Source organism: Piliocolobus tephrosceles, chromosome 6 (assembly GCF_002776525.5).
Source record: "Piliocolobus tephrosceles isolate RC106 chromosome 6, ASM277652v3, whole genome shotgun sequence".
NCBI lineage: Eukaryota > Metazoa > Chordata > Mammalia > Primates > Cercopithecidae > Piliocolobus > Piliocolobus tephrosceles.
In genome coordinates this window covers 6,982,492-7,003,447 of record NC_045439.1, presented here as the reverse complement: position 1 = coordinate 7,003,447, position 20,956 = coordinate 6,982,492, and the positions used below count along the sequence as shown (strand labels likewise).

General features: G+C 41.0%; 1 protein-coding gene across 1 annotated transcript in view; it reads right to left on the bottom strand.

Moving 5' to 3' along the window:
* SETD3 (SET domain containing 3, actin histidine methyltransferase) overlaps positions 1-20,956 on the bottom strand; it is a 69,509-nt gene that overhangs the window by 13,035 nt on the left and 35,518 nt on the right. Inside the window, exons 6-7 of the mRNA XM_026455304.1 lie at positions 3,322-3,380; positions 2,395-2,509 (exon numbers count right to left, since the gene is read on the bottom strand). Coding sequence (XP_026311089.1) covers positions 2,395-2,509; positions 3,322-3,380 — 174 coding nt within the window. The remainder of the gene's footprint in view (positions 1-2,394; positions 2,510-3,321; positions 3,381-20,956) is intronic.

Genomic DNA, 20,956 nt, shown 5'->3' with positions numbered 1-20,956 from the left:
TTAGAAGTGTCCTTCTCGTATCAACCGAAAAACCCTCAACAAAGGAAACCTGCTGCTTACATTAAGTTTGAACAAATCATGCAAGATACAAAGATATGTTGTTTCTTCCAGCTTAGTACCATACCTTATAACCCTTTCTACATTTATTTCTCTGAGTGGCTAGGAAATTAGTTCATATTCACCAGAATCTCTAGCCTAGGTGTTCATCCAGCCCCTTACTTTCTTTAGCACTTCCTTGCTGTCAATGGTTTGGAATTACTGTTACTGACTTGATTCTTCTGTTTCTACTACCATAATCAGGTTTTTGGGATATTGTTAGAAGCAGACAGCGTTGCTGGGTTACAAATTCTACCTACTCCCTGAGTGATAGTCAGGGTAGACTGACAATAAGATGATGATCGTCAGGATAGACGCACACAAAAAAGAAAATCTCTTGTCTTAAAAGGCGAGCCTTGATTTCAAGACTTTATTTTTAAAAAGACATTAACTGTACCATGTATCATATACAACTCTGTAGCGTTAAAATAGAATATTTCTCAAATTCTACCCCAGAAAATTTCCCATGAAGTCTTATAATTACAATGGGAAACAGTTCAACAGGAGTGCAGAGTGCAGAATGTCAGGAACATAACCACCGTAAGACAAAGTACCAGCATCCTGAATAAACCTTCTACAGGTGAGCACTGTTTCTGCCAGGACAGTGGCAGGTTAAAAAGTATGTAAGTCATATTAGGGAAAATACAGCATTGGTTGTCATTAATTTATTACTTTTATTTTGAGATAAACCTTTTTTTTTTTTTTTTTAACATTTGGTAGAGGAAAAGGAATTGTTTTAGCTCATTTACATGGAAGCCAAATAAAAATCAATGTGCAGATGAGTGTGTGAGGTGCCAATGGATGGAAGCTTTGCTAGGGACCACGGTGGCCTGGTGGTGGTCTCAACGCCCACCAGGTGGGCCATGAGGCTGGGGGTAGGGCACTGCTCACCTTACTACAGAGGCTCCTGTGTTAATTCTTTTTGTTTAGAGTAAAACCAACCATTATTGCTTTAATTTTATTAAAAAGAGCTCTAATAATCAATTGAGTTTGGGAAAAAATGATCCAATTCAAAAAAAGAAAAAGAAAAATACTACAGTCAGGTATTAAAAGCTATTTGAAGATTTTTTAAATTTCAAGCTTATGATCAATTAAAAATACCTCTGAAGAAAAAGAAAACAAAAAATGTAAAATTATATTCATTAATGAAAATAAGTTATAAAACATGCTATTATGTCTTAGTATTTATTACTAATTAAGCATATATAAAGGCAAAAATGTAATTACAAAAATGGAACTATTCTTTCCTGCCACAATTTAAATACTTTTAAGATTCAAGAGCATACTTGTTGCTAGACCTTCCCAAATTAGCACTAGGATATTAGCACTGCCTTCAGTGTCTGGCACACACGACGTGTGTTCTGGCCATTCTGGGGAATTCAATGTGAAATAATCATTCACGGCATTTCTTTATTCTATTTATAATACTGCTAATCACAAGGAAAGCTGACAGAGAAAAGATGAATATCAAACCTAATCAAACCAGTATACTAGTATAAAGTATGATATTTCAAAATGATCTGAAATGTATCACATTTCTGCCTACTAATATCAGGACACCTTTATCAGACAACTCTCTCAGAGCACAGAGCGCTTCCCCCATGCTGCTGCCTGGAATCCGAAGAATGTGGAGAAACAGAGCCAGCCTCCTCCTCTTCCCAGCTGTGGGTAACCATCATAATACAATTTCCTCCTCCCCAGGCTTCCCAGGTGTGATGATGCCAGCTGACTCCTGCATTCAAGGGCGAGGAGCCGAAGGCACCAGCCCCTCCTCCCACACCCACAGCGGGAAAGCGAGTAACAAACACAGGTTCGTAAACATGGCCAGGGGAAGGGACTGGGGACGAGAAAGAATCAACAGTACAGAACTGGAAACAGTCAGCAAAGAAAAGAAGACACAAAAGGGAAAATGAGAAATATGATTTTTCCCCCAATAAATGAGCATTTTAAAGAGAATAAGTAAAAAGAAACTTTGGTTTAGTCTGTGGTACAGTAAGATAAGAAAATGAATGCTGAGGCTGGAATGATGGCTTAGCAAAGACATGTAGTTCACTGTGGCTTTTGAAAATGGTATAAGATTCAAGCTCCCAGTTTTCAGTATCAGTCAATGCAGTAAAAGAAAAATACCAGCTTCTATTTGTGGGCGGTGGGGAGGAGTGGCCGGTTTGGTTTTGTTTGTTCCTTTTGAGGGAGACAGCAGGGGGGAGTACGATGGGTAGGTGGAATAACAGCCCCCTCCCAAAGCTTAGCAACAACAGCCTCCCAGATTCAACACAACACAGGAGAAGAGGTCGTTACCAGGCCGTTGGTGTGGTTACACATGTCCCATAAAGGAATCAGAGCCAGGGTCACTCGGGAACCATCCTCTGTGGGAATTTGGTTTTGCCTCGTCATAACAGAAGAGACTGCCCACCTATAACAAGACAAATGGTGATTTAAGGTTGGAACATTTAAAAGCCAATTGCAGTAAGAAATAACATAACCAAAAATTTAGGTTTGACCTCTTACAAACGTACAAAGTCTTTTCCTAAGTAACAAAGGTAATGTTTGACCCTCATCATCATTTAAAAACAAACCCAGGGTTTTAAAAAGAGCCAGGGGAAATGCAGGACTGAGTGCTTAAGGGAGACTGTTCCCAAGAGGCAGAGCCGGAAGGAGGGCTTTGCACAGGGCTCAGGCCCCTTCCCGGGTCTTCATGACTCACAAAACCTACTCCCCGACACCCCCCAACCCAACCCTCTTTTGCCCAAATGCTGACTCTGCACCTATTTTAAGCCTCATTGAAAAGCAAACCATAAAACTCCTTTCTGATCAGAAATCTTCCATGAATTGTAAGAAATGTAAAACGTGACTTTTTTATTACACTGTGCAGTGAATTAAATCTCTCCGTTCAAAAAAAGTCCCCATTTTACACTAACATAGTCTTTTTTAAATAAGAAAAGAAAAATCCATAGGACCACCCTACACTAATGTTAATCTCAAGTAGCATGTGGCTACCTCAGCTAATCCCCTGCCATGACAGGTTAATGGCAATTTCTACGTGGCTATGAAAATGCCAATACTTATCCAAGCTGCTCATGATAACTTCTGAAAGATGAGCTCTGTTTGGATGCTTTAATGGTCACAGCAGGTCACTTCTCACTGAAGCCTTTCCCTACCTTCCAGGATCTCACTTCACTTAGAAACCACCCCCAACACACAGGCACACCCACAGCCCACACCAACCTGTAGTCTTCATAAGTGAAAGAATCCTTCAAGGGCAGTTTGTTGGCATGAGGATGGGTCTGGGAATTGGAAGTTTTAGAAAGCAGAGGTGAAAAGAGAAAAAGGGAAAACAGAAATCAGTCAGCGGAATTTCATTATTTAGCTGCCTAACAGATCCTAACAAGAGCCAAATGAAGCAGGCAGCGTCCAGCCGCGCTACAGAGGGATCATCGCGCTGTTATGCTCTCATACATCACTGTCAACTTAATTTGTTGTGCCCAGCAGCCGCCATAAATCTGCTTCTTCATATTTCGATACCAGCACCCACAGACACCGCGCAAAACACAATTTAAGGTGGACCGACTTTACAAAAGGCAGGCACACCCACTCGATGAGCACCGGATTTAGGCAGAAACGCGAAGCTGCCCAAGCCAGGTCTGTCCTGGCCCCGCTCTGCACCTCATGCCATGATGTACCACACAGGCCTTCTGAGAGGGTTCAAATCCCATGTCAACAAAAGGAACAATTAAAGGCACTCTAATCAGTTGAAAGCTCTTTCATTTCTCTCTGACTTAAGTCATTTGATGGGAATCAACTTGGTGTTTGCACATGAATCACATACACGGCAAATGCGATCAAGCATGGAAAATCAGAAGTGCAGGTTTGTGAGATTATAAAATAAACTTCACAAACACATAGGACAACGACAAGAGATCAGCATATTTAAATTTTACTTTTTTCCTGGACAAGAGAATATTTGGTAAAAATACTAAAACTCCACTTTTAAGAGAAATTATATAGATTTCATATTCTCTCTTTACCATGTCCCCCACCTTAGGCCTTTCAAGCACTTAAAAACTTTGTCTCAATTAAGAAATTAAAAGCTGTAACAGTATAATTTTAATCTTCAGTTTCAATTACAGTCTGATAGACAGATTGCAGTAAGTGATCAAACGAACAAATGGTTATTTCTGAGATACAAATGAAATCCTGCTGAAGCCGGGTCTCCGCACCACTGTTAATGCAGGAAGCTCCATGTAGCCTGCAGTTTTCACTCCTGACGCATTGGCATCACAAGTGCACTGTAATTTATCATCGCTCACTGTAATGTACTCGCTGGCACCCTACGCAGGACAGTAGGGGATGAGGTAAAAGTAGCTAAAACTGTAAATCAATTAGAAAACAAAAGCTTGTGCTCAGTGCACAATTTTAGGCAAATTATGTATTACAAAAGGCTCCAACTGGGTGTTAGCTCCCAGGTGCCCGTCTCTCCCCCTTGAGTCTTTTAGCCCAGTTTTAACCCTTTGGAAGAAATGTCAAAATATAAAAATATATTCACATAATTTTTTTTTTTTTGAGACAGAGTCCCGCTCTGTTGCCCAGACTGGAGTGCAGTGGTGCGATCTCAGCTCACTGCAACCTCAGCCTCCTGGGTTCAATGGATTATCCTGCCTCAGCCTCCCAAGTAGCTGGAACTATAGGCGTGTGCCACCATGCCCAGCTAATTTTGTGTGTGTGTGTGTTTTTAGTAAAGACGAGGTTTCACTACATTGGTCAAACTGCTCTCGAACTCCTGACCTCGTGATCCTCCTGCCTTGGCATTCTAAAGAGCTGAGATTACAGGCATGAGCCACCACGCCCAGCCGGCTATTCACATAATTTTTAAAATGTTTTCTGTGATAAAAATGAAATTAATACAGGCATACTGTAAGTCAACATATAAAATAACATACTGTCCAGGGGCATTTTCTAGCTGATACAGGAAGATGCGGAAATCCTATGGGGGGAGGGGGCTGGGAGGATCACCAATTTGGTGAAGACAGGTGAGAATCTTACAGGATTGAAGCTTCTCACTCCCTTTTCTTTGTAACAGGTGAAAAGTCCTAAAAATGTTTTCAATTTAATTATTAAACTTAACCATATCAGTGTTCAGGTCTTTCCTTACTAAAGTACAAATTGGTATATAAGAACTACCCTTCCCCAAAAAACTAACTTGATCACAAGAAATACCACAAAAAAAACTTCAAAAGTATAAAGAAAAGGAATTCCATTGCTAAAATTTCCTTTCACTTACAATAAAATGAAACTTCGCATTACCCAATCAATTGGGAACTTTGCACATCCTGCCTGTTTTCATACTCTAGGAAATGGGAAAGTGTTGTTTTTGTTATTTTTACATATTTTAATTCATTTAAACTGTAGAATTAAACTGTAGGAAGTTAGTAAGTTCCATGGCTAAATCTCTGTGTCTAAAAATTTGAAACCCGCACTAAGAAGTTTGACTTATGAAACAGCAGAAAAGACGACAATATTCAAAACTGGAATGCTAAATCTCGAAATGCTAAATCTAAAAATAACTTGAAGTGTCTTCTAACTCTCAAATATCTTTAAGTAGCCTTGGACCCTACACAACTATCCAAACATGGGTGATCTCTGTCAAGAGACGGAAAATTAACTCTTCAAAATGTTTCTCTCCCTGCTATTCATACACATTTGTTACCCAACATATAAGCCCATGCTCACAGTCAGGATGAAATCATTTAAAAAAAAAAAAAAAGACTCAAGAAAAAATGTGTCAATGCATTCTTCAGTTAATTCTGAAGATCATTTTGGCTGCATGGTTACATAATATTTGCAGAATCTGTTAGAAATAGTTGTTCTTATCTTCTTAAGAAATAGGGTGTACACAGTGTACATAATTCTGGTTAAAAAAAAAGATTCTGCCACTGACACATGCACTTAACAGTGACACTGAAGCAAAATGTGACACTAAGGGAGAAAGGAAATAACTTTCCACAGAGCTCTCACTGCTGTGACACTACCGCCACCTACTGGCATCTTGGGAGAGTAGATTACAGTCACAGAGTTCCTGGCATTTCCCAGGGCAAGGCCTTTAAAGCAACTTACTGTAAACCAAAACTGGGCTTATCAAAAACAGCTACTACTTCAGCTTTACTCAAGTAAAATTTGGTTTCTAAAAAGAAAAATTTCTGCTACCTCTAAAAACTATTGTATAATAGTTTTATAAGAACCTTGAGACATTCAAATATCAAAAATATTCATATTAAAAATATTTAATTTTGAAAATAAATGCTTTTACTTATTCTGAAGAAGTGAACAAGGATAAGACAAATATCCATCCCAAATAATTTTCATTTAAGCTCAGACAATGACTGTATTTAAAAAAAAAAAAAAAAAAAAAAAACTTTTTCCCTGTTAAAGACCAAGTTAAAACACATCTTCCAAAAATCATTAATCTGAAATTACTGGAAAGTTCCTAAAATATCCTTAGATGAAAATATTTAAGCTTATACGTTATACAGAGGATAACTGAGCGTTCCTCACTTACTGAAGCAAAGTGGTGCTTATATAGGTTTTGTTGATCACAATAGTCTTTTCAATAGAAGATATTCCTAGCTTGCACTTTAAAAATAAAAATGTAGAATTAAAACAGAAAACATACTCTCTGCAGCCAATTGGTTTTAGCTTCCAAACCAATTGTAACTGTAGATTCCAAGACACAGACACACATGGGATGCGTGAGGAGGGTCCCTGAGAAGCTTCTGCCTGCCACTGTCAGAAAGGGGGACAGTGAGAGGGCCTCTCAGGCACGGGGGCCCAACAGCAGCAGACGACGGGGTCTCCTGAAGCGGTACCTCCCCTCAGCCCACACCTCCCAATAAATACAGGCGGAGAAACTAGCCATGGATTTTCTCCAGATTTTTTAAGTGATTAATATTTTTACTTTCTTGAGCACAAAATAAATACATGAAGATGGAGAAATGAACCATTGCCGTGGCTCATAATCAGGCCTGAAGCACTACAGAGCCAGGCAACCCAGGGACGCACTCTTCACCTTCCCTCTTCCAGCAAAAGGAGGCATTCCATGTGAGACACAGTAATATTGTACCGAGTACAAAATAATCACTATGTTTGGGAAAGATTAATATCTAAAATTGTTTGTTTGGCTTCAATAAAAAAGAGCAATATTGCTAAATATGTAAGTATGACATTTTGAAGAATTTACCATATTGCATGGGTCTGGTAGCTATGCTTAAGGAAATTAAAAACCACTACAGTCAGCATATTTGATCCTTATTAAAGTTCTGTCTTGAACTATCACTCACATAAAACAAAAATAAACCAAGAAGAAATTTAAATAAAACCTATGGATTATAAGTGTTTGAAGATGAAAAAATGAACAATATTCTGGCTTTAAAAAATTGATTTAGCATGCAGCTTCTCTTTATAGTCCCTTGATAAAAATGAAATCTCCCTAACAAACACTTAATAAAACCTGTCAATATCTCTGGAAAGAAAAATGACACAAATGCATTAAGTATTAAATACCCTTGGAAAAAGTCACATATTCCATGAATTTTTGATGTACTATCTTGACATTAATGTAAAACCTTGATATTTATAATTGACAGATATTTAATAAAGTATAAAAGAAGATGGCTGCTGCGTGGCATGCAAATGTTCCAGGGTGATCAGAAATGAGAGATACAGACATGCACTTAAACTAAACAAACAGTTAATATGTGTTACACAAATCAGCGGCAGGCTTATTTTAAGCTCATACAACAAACCTTTGTGGAGAACCAAAATAAGCAGAATTCATTATTATGTGAATCCCTAATTCAGAAACATCTAGTACATGAAACAGCTTTGAAACACTGACAGCTCTGCACAGGAACAAAATACATTTGAGTTAAGGCTTTTTTGTTTTTCGTGTTTTTTAAACATTTAACAATAAGCATTTTTAAAATAAAATAAAGGTAAGCATTTCCATAAATACATGGAGAGGAAGTTCCTAAAACAATTCTCAAAAGACCATATTTAACCTAAAGATAGATTCAAAATGCTCTGAAGAAAAAAAAAATATATCAGAACACACAAGTGGCCTCTAGGACACAAACATTTCTCAAAATCAGATATTTACTTTTCTAAAGAATATTCTTCTCTACCTAGACTGATTTTTAAAGAAAAACAAGTTGAATATATTAATCACCTTCAATGAGACATTTAACTATAAAAAAGGAAAGTTGCTCATAGAAATGACTCTTCTAAATACTGTATGTTAAAGAATTTACATCCTGCCATAATGCATAATTATTAATTTCAAAATATATTTATGGAAGAGTTCAGTGACTCTGCCCTGTTTGATGACTATAGTATCAGAAATGACAAAATATAATTCAGAAGTTGTACCTAGCTTGTTCTGATAAAAAAAACCATAATATCATGCAATTAAATTTTTCTGAATAAAATCCAGCTGGATTGTGTTTTGCTTTACTCCTTAAGCATATATTAAAAGAGATAGTCAGGGGCTAATTAGCCAGGAACAGACATACCTAACTCCAGGAATGGTTTCATTTTCCTTCCTTCTGCAAGAATGAGATCAGTCACAAACTCTCACATTTGGCCTTCTGGGGTGGATGCAATTTTGTAAGTTTCAGAAACGTGACCCTATCTCACATAACCAAGAGATCTCTGGTCTGACAAATTCCTGAGCAAGACAGCCTGTGGGATTCTCCCTAGGCCCACTGTGGATCCATGGCCTTGGCAAACACACGTGCTTTGTAAAAATTAAGGAGAAAGAGGAGGTGCAAAAGACAGCTCTATCGGCCCATCCTACAGGCCTATTGAGACCCCCTTCCTTTTCAAAGCAATACTGCACCAATCAGAGAGGGAATGGGACCAGAGAGAAAGAAGAGGGACATCCCCAGAAGGAAGCAGACTGAGGAGAAATGGGGGAACAGAAACAAAACGAAGAAAGTTGAATATTGGAAAGATGGAAAAGATGGCAGGTAGGAGAAAATTTTACACTAAATACCTTGAGGTTTCCCCTTTCTACCCCCAAATGAAGGCTCACAAACAGAATGCAAGACAGCGAGTTTCTAGGAGGCTGATCAACCCGTCTGCTGGTATTTTATTTTCTAAGTGGATATAATACAGTTTAACAGAATGACAAATTACAAAGTATCTCCTGAATCGAAAATTTAGTTCTGATGACCATAAATCAGAATCAAAACGTGATTCACATGTTTAGCTCTATCAATTCTTAAGACGTTTATTTTCAAGCATAGATTATATCCAACTCTTCAGGGAATTTTTCATCATAAAGTTCTTTGAATTCACTCAATATGATGAAATAAAAATTCAAACACATTAAGATTTTCTGCCTTTTGCTTATATATAATTTTTCTATGACAAATCTGTATTACCTTATAATTTAAAAAATTTAAATTAAGAAAATGAAATTAGTGGAGAAATAACAGTGTTCAATAAATTTATAAAATTACCTTACGATGGAAGAACTTTTTCTCCCATTGGAAGACACTGAATCTATAATCCACATCCAGTTAAATTTAATTAAAATTTGTTGAAACATCACAAAAGATGTATCTGTTTAAAAACCTTATTAGCTACCATTTGTATACTCTATGATGGGCAACCAATTATGAACCAAATTTAGTCACAATCAACATTTTTGATTGTCAATTATTCACTCAACAAATATTTATTGACTTAGAAAAAAGTTGAAGACAAGTTAAGACTAGAAATTCATTCATTCAACACATATTTTCTGAGCACCTCGGAAGTGGAAGGCACTGTACATCACTGATATCATCGGGGGTACTGCCTAGCAGTGAAGACAAATAAGTGACCAAAAAACCATAAAGGACAGTACCCAAGGTCGTGCAAATCCCTCTTCTTCCGGGCCACCTTCTCCAATCTCCAGGTCCCTGTTGATCCTCCTGCCCTGTTCCTGCCTTTTCCATGCGGGCCGCAGTCTGCCCCTCACAACTGCATGCGCTGTGGCCATTTGATTAGCATCTCTTCCCCCGCAGTCCCCACAGGCAGGCTCAGCAAGGCATGGACCATGTCTTCTCTGACCACCTGTGAGTCCCCAGTGCCTTGCTCAGTGCCTCATTCAAAGAATTCCTCTTCTTTTTTAAAATTTTAAAATTTATTTTTATTTTTAACTACACTGCTGGAATGGGACAAAAAAATCTTCTTTCTCCAAGTGAGAAGAACTTCTGCCGTTCTTCCTGGGACAGCGGAGGAGAGCTGTGACTCCAAAGGTGCTGAGAGGCTGCACCAGGGACTGGCAACCCCAGGGGAATCTGATCTCCACATTCCTCTTCGGAAAGCTCCAGCCCATGCGGGCACCCCTGCCACACCAAGGCAGTGACCACAGGCTTCAAAAAACACAGCTTTCCACATCCTTCTGTCCTATGTTTCCTCTCTTACGAACAGAGCATTTTTCTACCATCTAGGGGTCAGAGAATCTTCTCATTTTTTTCCCCAAATCTCTCTTTAAACACATTTGAGAAAGCTCTATTCTAAGAATCCAAAGAGAAACAACATAAATCAAGCCCACCAGTCCTCCGTACCAAATGGTCACCGAATCTCCCCCCAACCCCAACTCACCCCAAGCATGTAGCACACACCCTTCGAAGACGTGAGGCTGGGCACCTGCCAGGTCATCGCAGCATGCTGCCCAACCCACTTGTGCTGCCATTTCCTCATTGGAAAAGGGGGGCAGACAAGCTACTGCTGTCTTCTTTAAAGATAGTAAATCGTTCGTTTTTTTGCCTTTTGACACTACCTGTCTCCCCACCCCCACCCCCAACATCTCAATCTGCTGATTGACTTAAGGACTCTAAACCATGATTAAGCCTCATTCTCTGGTCTGCAAAAAGTCAACTCCACCAAGCGATCAATGCTTATTCAAAAGGTATATATACCTGCAACTCCTCCATCTTATTAAAGAAACTAGAAATAAACAGAACGGCAAAAATCGTTATTATTTTACAAGCAGGCTAGAAGGTATCAAAAAAGCAGGCTAGAATTATGTATTATCATCAGTTTCACAATATATTGTTTTAGTTTCAATTTCAGCAATTTTGGATTTTAATAATTCAGGATAACTACCTTGGACTCTGTTTAAATGAGTCAATCTAGCATGATCAGAGTAATCAGTCATTTACAAGAGAAGAACATTAGGACCACCATAATGAAACCAATTTCCTTTATAAGGTAACTGACATTCAGTGCATGTAGATAAACTCCTATCCTAGAAAGGCATGACCTCGGCTTGGTATATAAGAAGCTCTCTGTCATCTCCATGGGAAAGAGTGGGAGAAGGAGACAGACACTAGCAGTCACCATTTGCTGAGCGCTCTGTGCCAGGCACTCTATCGAGAACTCTATGTACATATAATTTAATCACCTCAATTCCTATGAAATGGCACTTATTAGCCTCATTCTACAGATGAAGAAACTCAGGGACAGAGACATTAAAAGCATACCCAAGTTTACCCAGTTAATAAATGATGAAGCTAGGTAACAACCCAGACACAAGTTTTCTGGAGTTTACTTCAAGGCAAAGGATATCTAGTTGTCCTACTTTTATAAATAAAGTCTTATAAAGTCTAATAAAGTCAATATATTTTTGCTTGGTGAAATTCCAGAAAAATGCTTGGTAAATACTGTTCTCATTTAAAATTCCCCATAGAGGTATTATAAGAGGCATTATGAAGTTTAAAGGCAGGCAACATTAGCAAAACTAAGACAGTGAGTCTATGATCTCCCACACCATCAGAAAGAATACCATGTTTGGCTGAACGTCTTCAGTCATAAAATCTCAGTCCTGGAAGGTAACTTAGATTATCTGGCCTACTTCTGTTCACCATGCACATGAAGAAGTTTTGTCCAGAAAACACATATATCAAATACATGTATGAGAGAGGTCATATTTGGCATTTTCTTCACTAGAATGATGCCACATCGATGTCCCAACAATTTCCAATATTCCATCATCTGGAATTCCTACCATTTTTATGATAACTCTTAACAGCCTCAAAGACACCCCACAACTTTGCCAATCATTAAACCAGTCTATCAAGTTATTATACTAGCATTATCTTTTTGGCTACTTTCAACTCTCCTTATTGTCACGTTGCCAGGGAAATGAACTTTGGCCCCTTAAACATTCTGCCTTTAAGCCTAAAGGAAGTTGAGTAGTCTATGAGGAGCTCACGAGGAATGAGCTCTAGGGATACACCACAGAATCTGAGAACCCATCTCTGTAAACTTTTGGGGTTCTAAAAAAGACAAGCCAAATCCTGACGTAGTAAGTCAATCCCACTGATTTAGGAGGACTGCCGCAATTGACTGAGCCTGAGACAGCCACATTCTCAAGAGCACCATCTAAACCCATACATCACATACACTGCCTTGTCACCAGCTGCCAGGAGTTTACTTAAGTAAATCTCACTGATAACAAAATCTAAGGTAAAGGTCCCGCTGTACCATACCTGGCTGCTGGTCACAAAGGAGGGGAGTGGGGAGTGAGGATGCAGGGAAGAAAACACAGCTCAAAACCCCCTCCCCCATCAAAGGCTCAGTGTGTGACTCTGCGGAGCCCCACGGCCCCCCAGGCGCCTGGGGACAGAGGGTCTGTGGACACCGGCAAGTCACAGTTGCGCTGGCTCCGCTCCTCCACCTCAGGAAGCTCAGTTACCTGAGAGAAGCAGTTTCCAGTTATTCATATTTCCTCCTTCTCTCTACTCCTCATGCTCGAAGAGTGTTCAAAGGTACCAATCAAAGAGAACATCCGCTATACTGTCCCTGGGTTGTTCTAGATGGAGCCAAATTACTGTTCTCACCTACAGCGGAGAGGTGTAAAGGCCTTTCAGATGGAAGTAACAAAACTTCTTTGTTTATAATATACAGTCACCGAGTAAGAGCTACACCTCTCAAAATCTAAGTAACCTTTTTTCATATCCTCTGAGAAGGGAACTCTCAAACATATTACCCTGAAATTTGACAAATAAAACAAATATTTTAACATTACTAGTAAAATGTCCCATTAAAACTGCAACGAACTGAATTATAGGATTACAATTTATTAGAGTCAAAATAGAATGGTATTATAACAAGTCAAGACACTTGAATAACCAAATGTAATTTAAAATCTCCATACCTTTGGGTAGAGTACCTGAGAGGTTTGTTATTAAGCGAAACTATTTCATATTATCTTCAGTTGATTTTTTAAAATTGCCTTTCTCATTTCACTAGGAGTCCAAAATAGGTACCAGAAGGCTCTTAAGCACTGTTATACAAAAAAAAAAAAAAAGGCAGGCACTAAGATGCCATCAGTACTTGCTATTTCTCCATCAGCATTAAGATATGTTAGAAAAAAAGTCATTCACAATACTTCCATAAGTACTGTTAAAGTTACACTCTGTCTTAAATTGAACAGGAGGTAAAATCTGGAAGAACAAAGAAGCAAGCCAAACCACGCAGGGAGTGCACCCACCTGTACCTGGTTTCTCTTATGAGAACAGCCAAGGGATATCCAAGTAGCACAAGTTAGAAATTTCAAGTCTGATTACTTCCTTTTTCATAAAAATCATACTTTGCCTTATATTTTCTTAATTAAACGCTCTACTGATCAACAGTGGTAAAATGAATTGCACTCTCTTTTTTTTTTTTTTCCAGAGGAAATACTATCTCACATTGTTAAGAATGATACCATTTTGTTGGAGCATTCAATTTCTGGAACAAATTTTCAGTGAAAGAATAGTTTAATCAGTGCAGATCTTTTAAGCACTACCTAGAAAACAGGTAATTATTAAAGTGTCCACTTGGAATAGAATGCAGGAAATCCAATAGACTGACTTAAGCTATCTTTTACTGTAAGATGTTTGACTATAGTCATAGATGAGAAAAGACTTCAGAACTGGGTTCTGAAATCCAGGTCAGCTGACTCCTAACTCGGAGCCCAGAAACTTGGAGACCTCTTACATTCAGGGGACAGGAATGGTAGGGTCAGAAAAGCCTGGAGATTCAGAAGAGCAGGAAGAAGGAAACAGGAACGTGAGGAGGACGAGGAGACTGGGCAGGGAGAGAAGTCAGACCCCGGGTCCTCCCAGAGGGCATCACACTTCAGGACTGGGACAGCCAGGCTGCTGGGGCTGGAAGAACTCTCAGTGTGGAATGTTCTTGATAAATGCTGTGATTAAAGGTGGAAGACAGACAGGACATCATCTCAAAGGCATGGGGGCTGTCTGTAAACCAAGGAGATAAAGCCAGACAGAAAGAAAGAGTGACAACACAGGGCCGGTGTCGCCGAGCTCCTGACCAGAGTTCCTGACCAGGCCCCAGGGCTTCCCTTAGTTCCAAGAGGAGACCCTTCCTCAGAGGGAAGGGAGGAAAGGAGGACACAAGAAACTCAGGTGGAGACAAAAGGAAAGGAAGTTCCTGTTACATGGCCTCAGTTTTCTCAGCAGTGCAGGAATGAGGGCAGCCCAGGAAGAGCTGAGACACAGAGACCCTGAATCTGTACCCAGGGAAGTGAGACAGAAGCTGGTAAGACACAACTGTGCCTTTTTCCAGGCCAGAAGGAGACCCACTGACCAGGCTGAGAAGGCTAGACTCACCTTGCACTAACTATTATGGCACCTGGAAACTTCACAACACTCAGTGCCCGGGAGTAGAAGCTGAGAAAGGAGATGGCAGTGAGGACATGGGGCTACGGAGGGTGGCCCATGGAGCAGGAGGGACGAGGTAGTCCAGAGGGAGGGCTGATGGACTAAATCACGGCAAACTAGTTCCACTTCTCCCTACTTCTTTTAAATTAAACTGCACCAGACCAAAAGAAATAGGACTAGAAATAATAATGGTTAATTTCTGCATTGGCACACAAAATAACACTCCAGCAGGTGTGCTGAACTAAGAAGTCCTACCCTCTACAAGATGGTTAGCCAACTATCCTGCCAAAGGCAGAGGGTCAAGCAGAACTCCACCACCCCGTGCACACCTTGGTATTTAACTCTCCTAGAGTAGGAGCCACAAGGGGTTAGGCGCATCCAAGAACACGAAAGGCCTGCCAGTGGGCACTGGGAGCTGCCGTGTGGCCCGGCAGAGCACAGTGGTTAGAGCGCCTGCCTGGCATCTAGCCCTGAAAAGCCCAGTGCCAGCTCTGAACCGGGAAGACCTGGAGCAAGTGCCTAAAGTTTCTGTGCTCAGTGGAACATTCTCAGCAAACAGTAAGTGCTCAGTAGGCGTCAGCTGTTATTAGTCTTTAGTTTCTGCCATATTCGCTTTGTACATGGCAGTTGCAGAAGGGATTATCTCGCTCTAAGCAAGGCACTGGCACAGATGCCTAGGAATGGACCTCCATCTAAGTGTTAGAAGATTGCAATCCAGCTACCTCTTTTGTAAGAGACATAAGACAATGTGGAGTTTAGATTTAGCCTCCAATTACTCAGGCTGTAGAAGATGGTACAGAAGAGAATCTCTTCTTAAACACTTAATGAATCTACTGCAAAAAGAAAAAAATCTGTTTTCCCATCTGTACTTCCAGACACATATAATAAAGTGACATTTTCTAACATAGGTTTTCTAGATCATTAGCTTTGTCAGTTAAGACTCTATGCTCAGCCAAATGACCATTACTTTTCCTGTTTACCTTTTAATTTCTAAAAAAGAAAAAAAACAAGCTGTTGTATTAACCTATAGGCAATCTTAGATTATTAATCTGTAAAAAAAAAACTTGATGTAGAAACAGTTCAAACACCCCTCCCCCAAACACACACATTTTCACAACTCTCCAGACTGGAAAAATAATCCAATTATTGGAATAATCCAACCCCCATTCACTTAGCCAAACCCTAAGACAAGGTTTAAGATTCCTTTGCCTTCAAATCTTCATACAACCTCCAGTGACCTCTAAGTGTCTACCCCATGCAGTCTACAAAATGCCATGTAGCACTTTGGTTTCTGCCACATGCAGCTGCTCCTGGGTTGCCTCATGGATTTCATCCATTCATTCACTCACTCAACAAATACTGAGAGCGCCCACTCTGAGTGAAGTGGAAAACCAGGGAGCAAGACAGACCTGCCTTCTGCCCTCAGACATTCCCATCTGCCAGATGGTGAACACTGACAGACAGTCGCAAACAGGAAGGAAGCAACAACAGGGAACAGGCACTGGGGTGTGCTGAGCAGGACCTTCCGGTCCAGTCGGAAGGCTGAGGCCTGAATGTGGGGAAAGGGCGGAAGGAGACCCAGCAGAGAGAGTCCTTAGCTCTCCCGCAGGACCTGGCAAACAGAAGGTGCTGATAAACATGAACTGACTCCATACTGACCACTGCCACTTCCTATTTTCCCCAGAATCATAATCGTAGGTTGGAAGGAAAGTAAGAGATTGCCCATCTGGTAGTGACCACTGACCAATGTGTAGATTTCCTTTAACATTTGCCCTTTATTTATTTTTTAAGGTGTCCTCTCCCAGGTGGCAGCATATTTAAATTCATGCCAGAACAGCCTGCCAAGCTCAGAAAAGCAAACTCCCAGGCTCAGTTCCTAGGTTCAGGATCATCCCAGCCTCCACAGTGCCCACTTACACCTCACTCGGCCAAGGAGGGCAGAGGCCTTGCCTTTCATACTTACCTACTCCCCACCTTCTGCCTCCCCCACACTGCATGCCCCACATGCTGCAATCACGTCTAACAGTAACTCAGGTGGGGGTGCAGGGAGACAGGCGGTGACGTGAGGGTTTTACTTGGCAGGCAAGAGAGCATGGCGGGCAGCTGGGCAGCATCTGGAGCACCTCCTGTCGTGTTCCTAGGACGAGTCTGCTAACTTTCCCAAGTGTGGTCATTTTGCAAATTAACCTTTTAGCTCGAAAAATAAAGCTGAGTACTTCAAATTATTCACAGTAATTTAATGGCGCACAGGATGCTGACAAGGAAAACATACCTTTGGATTATGAAACAGACAACTTCTCCATTTGACTGGAAGATACCCACTGACTTTTAGTGAAAGTAAGTTACCCCATCATAAGGATAACCAAAATAACCACATCTTTTAGCCTTTAACTGCTTAAAATAAATGTCCATGTTTTAAAAAACAGGACATAATGAAATAAATGTAATATTTACTGTGCTACTCTTGTGAGTAAGTGTGAAAACTGTAGGATGAACTATATCTGCAAAAAAGTAGGAAAAGGAACAGGTGTTAAACTTTCAAGAAAGATTTTGCTTAATCTCAGAAAAGTTATCAAAGTAAAACAGCTATTATTTTATAGAAAACAATAAAGGAGGCCAAGGCATAAAGTGGTATAATTTTATCCTTGATGCACTAATGTACCTTTCTACAGCTTCAAAGCCACTTTAATCTCACTTTAAAGCTTCCTAGCAAAGGTTCGTCCATCAGCTCCTCAAACCTGCACTGTGTGTCTGCAGTGTGCAAGGCATTGTGGGGGGACAACGAGCAAGATGAGTTCCCCGCTTTTAAGGAGCTAACGACTTCAGAGCAGGGAGCCCAGACAGGCAAACTGTGACGTGTCACACCAGGATACATGACACGTGCTGGAATTCAGAAAAGAGGCTGCAGTCACTGTCGGGAAGAGAGGGATCTGGCAATGACTCACAGAGGAGGTGGTATGCGAGTTAAGTCTCTAAAGATGGGCAGGATTTTCCATGTGGGAAGGGAGACATCCCAGACAGAGAGTACCGGAAATGGCAGAGGCAGGGAAAGGAGGGCTTGTGAAGGGACGCCGAGCAGCTGGGGTTTGCAGAATCAACGAGCACACAGAGGGATGAAAAGGTGTAATGCCAATGCAGTCCCAACACGAGACCCTGCAGAGGGTGGCACAGTGCCCACAGCAGGAGCACTAGAGTCTTAGCTGTGTGGCTCCAAGCAGTGCTACCCACCTGGTCTGTTACTTCACATATAACATGAAGACAACGCCTACTACCAGAGTTTGCTGGCACTTGAGAGGTGCCAGTAAGTTAGTATCCATCCAGGAACACGGACTTCGTAGACACTGAGCAGCCCCTGGTCTTCAGCATTTAGGAAAAGTAATCTGCCAAAGGACGAATCAAAACAAGTGGTGGAGGGGCTGGGTGCAGTGGCTCACGCCTGTAATCCCAGCACTTCGGGAGGCCCAGGAGGGCAGATCACTTGAGGTCAGGAATTCGAGATCAGCCTGGGCAGTATGACAAAACCCCATCTCTACCAAAAAATACAAACATTAGCTAGGTGTGGTGGCACACGCCTGCAGTCCCACCAACTCAGGAAGCTGAGGCAGGAGGACTGCTTGAGCCAAGGAGGTGGTTGCAGTGAGCCAAGATCATGCCACTGCACTCAGCCTAGGTGACAGAGTAAGGCCCTGTCTCAAGAAAAAAGAAAGAAAAACAAAACAAGTGATGGAGGAAGTGGGAAAACGTGGGGAGAGGGGTAGGTGAAGTTTGAGAATCTGATAAAATCTATGGGCCTGATGTGGCAAGGAACTGAGGATGGCCTCCAGCAAGAAACGCAAGCACTGAGGAACTGAAGCCTGCTGCCAATCACAGGAGTGGGCATGGAAGGCACCCTTCCCCAGTCACACCTTCAGATGAGACCACACCCTGACTGCAGCCTTGAGAGAGACCCTGTAGCAGACAGTCCAACTGAGCCATGCCTGACTTCCTGACCCAGATAATAAATAATAAATAATAATTTATTTTTTAAATAATTGTGTGTTATTGAGATAATAAATGTGTGTTTTAAGCCTCTAAGAAGCAAGAAAAAAAAATTTTTTTTTTAACTATGATCTTCTGGGTATACTTCTCAAAAAAATTCACACAAACATATGACTATGAGTCAAGATGGGCTGGAATGTGCCATAATACGGTGTCTCCAGGAGTCATTTCTCACTCACTGTGTGCTCCCTGGGCGCTGCCTGTGCCTCTGCTTCATGGGATCTCCACTCCAAGATCCAGGCACCCGGTAAATGTTAGTGCCTTTCTGCACTGAACTGCTCTGTTCACAGGAACCAAACATATTTGCAGGAAAAAAGGAAGAAGATTTAAAAGGATGAAGAAAAAAGAAAGACACAAGGGAGGTCAAGTAAGTGACAGAACACAGACACAAGCAGCATCACATCACCAAGGGCACAGGCTGGACAAGAAAAGCAAAGCGAAGAAAAGGAGCACTGGTGAGACACAGGGGAAACTCTGAGATGGGATGGAAAGAAGCCAAGAGACCTAAACATAAACAGAGCACCCCAATTCTCTTAAACAGGAAACAAGAGACTTTGCTTAGGGTGTGAGGCATTTGGTCTGCTTCATGATTGTCATTAATATACCATTTCTTGTCTCTTTTATTGCCATTTATGTTCAGCATTCACTCAGTCATCTGGTAACTAATATCCTATTTTAGTCCTAAATTTATGGCTTTTGGATATATCCAAGTTCTTTGAAACATGTGCTCTGTACTCCAAACAGACACTGGCTAGTTAAAACGTGAGGAAGAGGTGCCTCAACACCAGGAGTCTTGAACAGAAGCAAATCCAATATAGAAACCCATCTGAATCTTTTTAAGTCCCAAAGTTACTTATGAAAATCAAGTAATTTTAAGGCCTCCATAAGGCCTACCTTATATGCTTAAGGATTTATTTTGGTCTCCTCAATTCCACACACCTGTTTTCATTCTTTGAAACAGATGAAAACTGTGAAGTATAGAGGAAATGGTAAGATATTCTGGAGTGGGTCCAAAAACAAGCAGTCACTACCCCCAGCCATTAAATGGGAGGGGCGGGGGAGTGAGCCCAGCCTTGATGGCTCAAGATGGGCCTCATGGGCCCAGAGAGGGAAGCCCACGAAACAGCGTTTTTAGTAAGTTTCCCAGGTGACTTACGCTCACTCGAGTTGAATCCAGGAACTGAGATTAGCACTGGTTCCCACCAAGGAGGAGGAGGAGAGTAAAGAAAGACCTCTGCTATCTAAATAAAGCCCTCCCTGCCCTGGGTGCACAGATATGCACACACACATGCACAATGGGAGTGGAGTCTGGGAGAAGCTGAATTTCACACTAAGGTTTCTGGCCAGTCCAGATCTGCCCACTTGAGGTTCTAGATCACTGAAACCCTGTCAAACAGAATATATGAAGCTTTAATTTTCTACCTGACGCTAGTTTATATTTTCTAGTGTTTTTTATTCCATGTATATACGACTTAAAATTCAAAAATAATTTCATGTTTTTAAAATAGGGAAAAAAGTCAAAGGCTTCTGACACCAGCACCAAAGACTCCAGCTATATCAATTCCTTGTTCTTCAGGACATCTAATACACCTTTGATCTGACTTGCAAATAGCGAACATTTATTCAACAGATGTTGATAAAATATCAAGTGCCAAACATCAGGCTAGGAACTGTAGCAAGGAAGGGAGTTTGCTCTCAGGCCTCTAGTGGGCTCATGCGACACCACTGAGGAAATGATGGAGAGGAAGCAGGTGATGCATCAGTGAGTGACTGAACCTGGCACTGCTAAGCCCAGGCGCCACCTTCTTCTCTCACAGCAGGTCCTCCATGAGCACCATACCCACCTGCCCACAAAGGGCTGGCAACCAGAACTAAATATTCCAAGACGAATCTCACCTGGGTCCAGCGGACTGGTCAGTATGTGCAGAAATGGGGTAGGTCCTAAATTTCACTCATTCAAATCAGCTCTGACAGTAACAATAAAAATAACAATGAACACTGAGTGCCTACTGTGTGAAAGACACAATAAAATGTCCTAAGCATCTTGTATGTATTAATAAATGTAAACCACAGAGCAGCCATCACTCCCGTTTTACAGATAAAAGACCCAG